The sequence below is a fragment of the Abramis brama genome (assembly GCF_963993115.1).
Source record: "Abramis brama genome assembly, chromosome: 2".
In the NCBI taxonomy this organism is placed as follows: domain Eukaryota; kingdom Metazoa; phylum Chordata; class Actinopteri; order Cypriniformes; family Leuciscidae; genus Abramis; species Abramis brama.
In genome coordinates, this window is record NC_139964.1 from 2553297 (window position 1) to 2561102 (window position 7806).

The following is a 7806-nucleotide window of genomic DNA, read 5'->3' on the forward strand; positions in this document are numbered from 1 at the left end:
CTCTCGCTGTCTCTCTCTCGCTCTCTCTCTTTGCGTCTCGCGCAGAGATTTCTTTGTTCTTTCTACATGTGTCTAATAGACATGAACAAGTTCTTTGAAAAACATCTATGACCTTTGAAACGTCTCGTCTTCATGCTCTATATTGACTATGGTTTCAATAATAAACATGCATTTGCATAAAGCATCTATATTTATCCATGCCCATATTGATTTAGAGTATTACAAACTTGAAAAGTATTAATTTAAGGTACATTTAGAACAAATAAAATAAATGTGCGATTAATCGTGAGTTAACTCATGACAATCATGCGATTAATCGTGATTAAAAAATTTAATCGATTGACAGCCCTAATATGTATATATGTATGTGTGTGTATAATTTTTTTCTTTCTTTCTTTGGAAAGAACACAAAGTTTTTTCCTTCAGTTTCAAAGTTGTGAGGTCTCTGTGAATAGGGCTTAAGACTGATTTTCTGGTATTTCTCAAAAGCTTCTGATCACACACGATCTCTAAACTGTAATTTGCTATTAATTTTCTGTAATTTTCTAGCTGTAGTGTGATCTTCTTTTCTATTAATATTCCTTTAGACGAGGAATAAGACAGAAATAGTCAAATTCACTCAGTATTACTTGATCTATTCCAGCACTCCCTCAATTACAATCAAGCACAATTAACTGTAGACAGTTGTGTTGTAAGCAGTAAAACAGTCCAGTTCTTTATAGTCAAACTCATTTATTATGTTTGATAATGAACATTTCTGTCCACCCCAGACTGCTGATGGTCTTTATCTGTCCACCTCTGTGAAAATATCCACAGTTTAAAACACTGATTTATAGAAGACTTGACACATTATTCAGCTTGAGCTTATTGATGGAGAATATAGAGTTCATGTTGGCTAGTTAAACATAACCATAACTGGACAATTATGTGCGAATTAAACTCTCATTATAGTATATATGTGTTTGTTATATTAGATTGTTTGTTATTAGTGAGTGACATCACAGGTGTCAGTCGCAGCATTATATACTAGCTTTATATTTTCTCTCTGTCAAACTGCCTGTCAAATAGTTTTTATAGTAAACTGTTTGTATGTTGTTGGTTTTGAATTGTTGGTAATACTTTACAATAAGATCCCATTAGTTAACATTCGTTAATGCATTAACTGTATTTGTTAACGTTAGTTAGTCAACTGTTCATTGTTAGTTCATGTTAGTTCAGGTCCATTAAATAATATTGACAGATACAACTTTTGATGTTAAAAATGTATTAATAAACATTGAAAATAACATTAACTGAGATGAATAAAAGCAGCTGACTCTTTGCTTCTGCCTTCTTCTGGTTCTTCACAGGTTCTCTCAGCCCAAACCTTCTGGGCTCGATATTCACCCACTGCTGAACTGTCAGTCTTGTGTCCATATAGCTGATTCTGATCAGTGGCTTCAGATTGAGCCGTCGGCCTGTACAGATGAAGGAGGGTCAAAGTTCAGGGTCAGCACTGACCCAGGCCGTTACGAGTGTGTCAGGACCAGAATGCGATGGGTCTGTGACTGTGTCGTCACCCTTCAGTACCGTACCGTAGACGGACTCTTCCTCAACGCAGAGCTGGAGAGGCTGCAGTGCAACCGGATCGGTCCAGTGATTGACGTGACGGTGATCTCAGGGAAACTGGAGGAAGTTCATCTGCCCCATTACGCCTGTTTAGGAGAGTCTGACCCCTCTCTCAAAGATGCTGTGAAAGTCCTCACCGTAAAAGACGAGGGAATAACCACAGAACCTGTGCAGTTGACCCGATTCCATGCTAAGATTCTCCAACCATCCTTCTCTATTACAACTTTAATTATAAGTTGGATAATGGGATGGTACGAACACTGCGATCTTCTTCTCTACATGCATTCTAAAGATCCTCTCATTCTACATCTCTACTTGTTTCCAGTTGATGATCGTGCAGAAGAAAAAGTTGAGAAGAAAGAAAAGTCAAGTTACCCAATACCGTATCCCAGACCTGACAGGCCATTTCGGATGAACACGCCACACACTCTTGATGTTCCTGGTGCCTCTATCCGTCCCAAAGAAGGGATCACATTCACAAGAAAAACTCCCCCAAACTTCTTCAAGGTCAACACCCGTCTGGAGAATGATCTTCAAATTACTCTTATCAGAGAAGAGGATAAGGAGGAGGTCTGGACTACAACGATTGAGAAAGATGATCTTGATCTGATTCGCCCTAAGAGAGACGAGCCGCATCTGAATAGTGAGGAAGGTAAATCACAATTTTTTTGATAACCATTGGCCAGATCTCATCCAGGGGGTTAAAATTGTTGGGGATCATTGCAGATAAACTGTGTCAGCAGAAACTAATACATGAGGAACAATATTCAGAAATCACACATGACAGTTTAGCCGTTCAGGAGAGCATGAGAAAGATCTGTGATATCATACGTATGTATAGTGACACTGTGAAACTTAAATTAATCTCAATTCTTCAGAAAGAGGAGCTTTACATTGTAGAACATCTTTACGATTCTAAACTATGAGCTCAAGGTGACTATATATGTAAAGCTGCTCGAAAACAGAAATGACGTCTTTTCAAGATATTAATTTCTAATAACATTGCAAAAAAATCTCATAAATATTTTATATAGAGTTAAGTAAGCTTTCTGCAGGTAAAGGGATTTTTGTGTCCAGGTCTAATTATATTTTTCTTACTTATTGGTGAATTACCATTGTAAAATCCAACAGTTGTTCTAACTAACAGTTAACTTTACTTAATGTCTCTTAAATGTCGGTCTAGTGTGAACTTGCCGCGCTAGCAACTCTCTTCGCGGAAGCTTTGCGTTTAAAGAACTAATAACATATTTCAACTTAGATCAATATTTTGTGTATAATTATTTACTTATGTGGCAAGTAGCCGTGTAATAAGCGTGATAATGTACATCCAGCCGGTTGTTATCTCAGAATAAACCCTGAGAGGGTGATGAGGACCCCGACATGAAGTGGATCAGTATCGCTTACTTAACTTTATCTCTCCTTGTAAGGGTTTCTTGTGGTGGCCCAGTAGTGCACATCACAATGAAATTTAAACAACACACCGGAAATGAGCCACAACACAATGAAATCAGCACAACACAACTACATATATATATATATTAGTGCTGTCAAAATTAGCGTGTTAAAGGAATAGTTTAACAAAAAATGAAAATGACCTTGAAGTCATCCTAGGTGTGTATGACATTCTTCTTTCAGACGAACACAATCAGAGTTATAATGTAAAATGTCCTGACTCTTCCAAGCTTTATAATGCTTTATAATCGCCTTCACCTTCGCTTTCACCCGGGCTCCCCCAGAGGACAGGACGCCGATTGCAGCATCGGAGGGTGAGCTGGTTCTGGAGATGATGACTTGACTGTGTTATCTCCCTCTGGGAGCGTGACGTTGCTCGAGCCGGATCCAGAACTGTCAGCTATGCTTAATTAGGCCACCGAGGCTGTCGGGCTTGAGTGGAACCCTCCATTGTGTCCCGCTCAGTCTCGGTTGGATGATTGGTATCTCTGGGCGGGCCGTGCTGGTTCTCAGCCCGCTGCCCCAGTGCCCTTCTTTCCCGAAGTGCATGAAGAGAGCTTACTAGGTCGTGGATGGCACCTTTTACTGTGTTTAGAGTGACAAATACTGAAGGTCTTTTTCTTTTTGTCCTGCAGAAGTGAATCAGCGAAGGAATATGGCGTCTGTTAAAGAGCTGCTCGTGAACTCACTGAGGGATCTAGGAAAAGATGAACTGAAGGAGTTTCAGTGGTACTTGAGGAATCATGAGCGTATTTCAACTTCTGAAATGGAGAACGCAGATGTCTTTGACACAGTGGACACGATGGTGGCACGTTTAGGACCAGAAGAAGCTGTGAAGATCACAGTGGACATCCTGAGGAAGATGAACCAGAATAATCTGGCTAAAGAGTTGGAGAACAAACACAAGGAAGGTAATGTTTAAACACTACATGTAAATGTTTTCTTTCATTGTAAGGAGTGACTGTTTAGTACTCTGAGGGATTCAAAGTGAAAAATTAAGTCATTGTTAAACTCAAATGTTTCTCTTTGCTCAGCTGATGTATTTGTGTAATCTGATGTTTCATCTTTCTCTCACAGCTCGGACTGAGGGCAACATGAAGGCTTCTTCCACTTGCTGATTCAAAACAGAGACAAATTTGTGCTTGTTCATGCATAGTGTGAATTATCAAAGACACGATCTAAGAGATGTGCCGACGCATTGTGGATGCCCATGAAATATTTATTAGGATAAATATCTTGAACTGTCTACTATTTAAGTTTGCAGTGTGAAATGTGTTTTGACTGGAAATGACATTGACGACCTACAGCCAATGAGAGAGCAGGAAAAAGCGCAAGGGAAATTTCACGAGGAGTTGTCGTCTCCCCAACCATTCTCTCCTCCATAGTCTTGCTTTTCTTTTTTATTTTTCACTGCATGTCAGCACACGGCCAACCTGGATCGCAAGATTCTTGCAGACCAACATTTGTAATGTGGAGGAATCCAGTCTTGCGGCAGAATTCCACTTAAGCGTGATCTTACGTCATTCCCTGTATCACTTCTCACGCATGCATTCTGGAAACAAAACAGAGTTGATGGGGATTATTTCCAGTGAAATATTGTGATGTGTGACCCCCAGTCAACGATCGGTCGTGAAATGTGTAAAGCACAGCAACTTCATGATACAAAACAGATATGAGGATTTTATGTAGTGTATACCTGGCATTAAACAGGGGTTCTTAACTCTGGCCTTCAAAGTCCACTTTCCTGCAGAGTCCAAGGGTATTTCTCAAGTACGCAAAGTTCTGACGTTCGTCTTCTGTAGTTCTGACTTGCCAAGATCGACTCAGGAGAACGAACTCTCGAGGACGCAGGTCCGGTAATTCTGCTAAAGGAACAGCAGCGTTTTTGATAATGTCACTCAGCTCGCTCTGGCTACTCCGGTTATCTCGTCATGTATATTTTAAGCAACAATAAAACAAAATATGTTATAAAACACCACTATGCTTCTTTTAATAGCCACACAAATGTGGTTCAGGCAAAGCGTACATTGATTATCTTCACTGTATGTATATTTATAACAAAACAATATATAAAACACAACATTTTTTAAATAGTAAACATAGGCAATATTTACTCCGATTATCTTCACTTTAATAAAATGAAATATGACATAAAACACAACCCTGCCTCTTTTTTAATGTCAGTTTTAATTATCAATAATAGCCATTATAAAAATATAAGTAAATGGTATAAGAAGCTTTATAGGAAATAAAGCAAAAATTCAGTCAAATGTACAAAGCAGTGCTCTAGTAGGCTACAACGGTAAAGTTAAATAGCCTAATTATATAAAGTTATTCATTTTGGTATCAGCAAAAAATATTTGCCAATAGATTCATACGACCAAATATGGCCATTAAATATAGACAAGAAGAATTATATCTCATGTTTAACCACTACAGAAACGTCAGAGCCAGCGGCAAACGTCAGAAGGACTAGCCGAGGATAGGATGTTCCAGGTTAATGTTAATGAACGCTGATCGCCTGGATCTCACAACTCCCAAAACATCAGATCAAATTTTCAAATAGGCGCTATCTTTATATATAATCCACAGATTTGAGCTTTAAACAACTACATTCTCGCCTGAAAAACTCTTAAAACTACATTTCGTGACACAATAACAGTAGTATTTATAAATTACGCAGGTTTTCTCATCCGCTATTGGTGCTTGCTGGTTAGAGCTAGATGCATTCTGGGATACCTGGCTGTCTCAAGTCCACAAAAGTCTCCTCTCGATGCATCCTGGGTAAAGGGGGCGGAGCAAGAACACATCCGGGGATTTGAACTGTATTAGCTAGATGTGAACTCTGAATTGGAACAGATGACGTTTCAAGTCCACAAGAACACAAGTTCAGACGAGAAGGCATATTGAGAAACGGCCCAACCTTGATCAAACTCTCCTGCCTGTAACTTTCTACAGTAGTAATCCTAAAGCCCTTGATTAGCGAGTTCACGTGTTTAATTAGAGCTGGAGCTAAACTCTGCAGGAAAGAGGAACTCAAGGAACAGAGTTGGGAACCCCTTTACGAAAAAATAGTTTATTCATGTGTGCTATTAGTATACTTCTTTTAGTATACTAATAGCATGAAATAGTTTATTCTTTTAGTATACTAATACATGAAATAGTTTATTCATGTGTGCTATTAGTATACTTCTTTTAAACTAAAAATAAGAAAGTATACTTTGTCTACTTTTTATATACTTCTCAGAAATATACTTAAAATTGCACTTAAGTATATTTGACTTATACTGACAGAAAAGTCTAAGTAAAGCTACACTGTGTAATGTTTTAAGTTGATTCTTAGCAAAAAACACTTTGTTCTTTCAAAATTATATGTGCTCATTCATGTGTAATTACTTCCACCAACTAATCAAGTATTCTCGTAAGTGTAGAATCTGCCATTCTGAATACATACGAGCGAGTCGCTCGAATGGCGGCAGCCATGTTGGGCCTCCATCTTGAAAATACATTAGCCAAAGAGGGAAATCCCTGTAAATTCAAGCTTTGCCTTTCCAGCTTTTACTCAGTGGCACCGTGACGAATGCGAGGGGAGATTACTCATAATACGGCCGCCATAGGAGTACAACGCCCTCGGAATGGGAGGGGCTATAAGTAATATTCAGTTGGTAGTCATATACAATTTCACCTCTAGATGGGAGAAAATCTCACACAGTGTAGCTTTAAGACTTCTAAGTATACTTGGCTTGTAGTTGTTTCCACTTTAGATAGAGTAGTCTATTACAGTTTTTCTCGATTGCTTAACCCCCTGGGGTCGACAATCACGCTGGCGTGATTTGCCCGCTTTTTTTCTTATCAGTTCAAACGAGACTCCAAATACTCTATTGACTTTGATCTTATAAACCAGTTTCATACATCAATCGATCCTGTTAACTGTGTATTATTTTTGTGTATACTCACAATAAAAACAAAGTGTTGTGCTTTTTGCCAAATAAAGAAAAATAAACATGATGCGCGTTCTGCTTTCTCTCTGTCAGTGAAGTCAATTCTGAAACGCGTCCGAAAATGAACTGTAACTCAGCGAATACTCAGTCAAACAGGCATACAGACACACAGGCATGAAGCTTGAATTCTCTTCTTTTAAAGTAAGTAATTTTTATAAAAAACAAATATTCTCATATTATATGAAAAGAGAGAGATGTCAGTTGTTCTCATCTCAGCTCAATCGTGTTTCTGTGTGTGAATGAATGAACGGCAGAGATGCGCTGTTTACCACAACTCGCAAAAAGACAGTTTAAATTTGAATCGCGTTTCTGTGTGTGAATGAATGATCCGCTTTTAGCAAACTGTATTGCTATACTGAGATGAGTAAAAATCGACTGAAATATGTTGAAATAAAATGTATTTGTATAAGCAACGTATTAAACTGCAAATTAACATTTATATTTCTTATATTTCGAAAGACCTATGTTAAAGACATATGAAAGAGAACATTTCGTTGACTAGTTTTTGATAGATTATACATTTTTACTGTAAAATATCTGCCACCTCAAATAAGCTTTTGTTTGCCAATTTTTGCTCATATGTTAAATATACACTCACCTAAAGGATTATTAGGAACACCTGTTCAATTAATGCAATTATCTAATCAACCAATCACATGGCAGTTGCTTCAATGCATTTAGGGGTGTGGTCCTGGTCAAGACAATCTCCTGAACTCCAAACTGAATGTCAGAATGGGAAAGAAAG

General features: G+C 38.2%; 1 protein-coding gene across 1 annotated transcript in view; it reads left to right on the plus strand.

The window, feature by feature from the left end:
* The window catches only part of LOC311069717 (uncharacterized protein), a gene marked incomplete at its 5' end in the record, with an annotated part of 86782 nt that extends 79714 nt beyond the window's left edge, over positions 1-7068 (plus strand). The window contains 3 exons of the mRNA XM_084093097.1: positions 1350-2260; positions 3696-3971; positions 4138-7068. Of these exons, the coding sequence (XP_083949223.1) occupies positions 1350-2260; positions 3696-3971; positions 4138-4178 (1228 nt within the window). The 3' untranslated portion in view covers positions 4179-7068. The remainder of the gene's footprint in view (positions 1-1349; positions 2261-3695; positions 3972-4137) is intronic.
* Between the last annotated feature and the right edge of the window lie 738 nt (positions 7069-7806).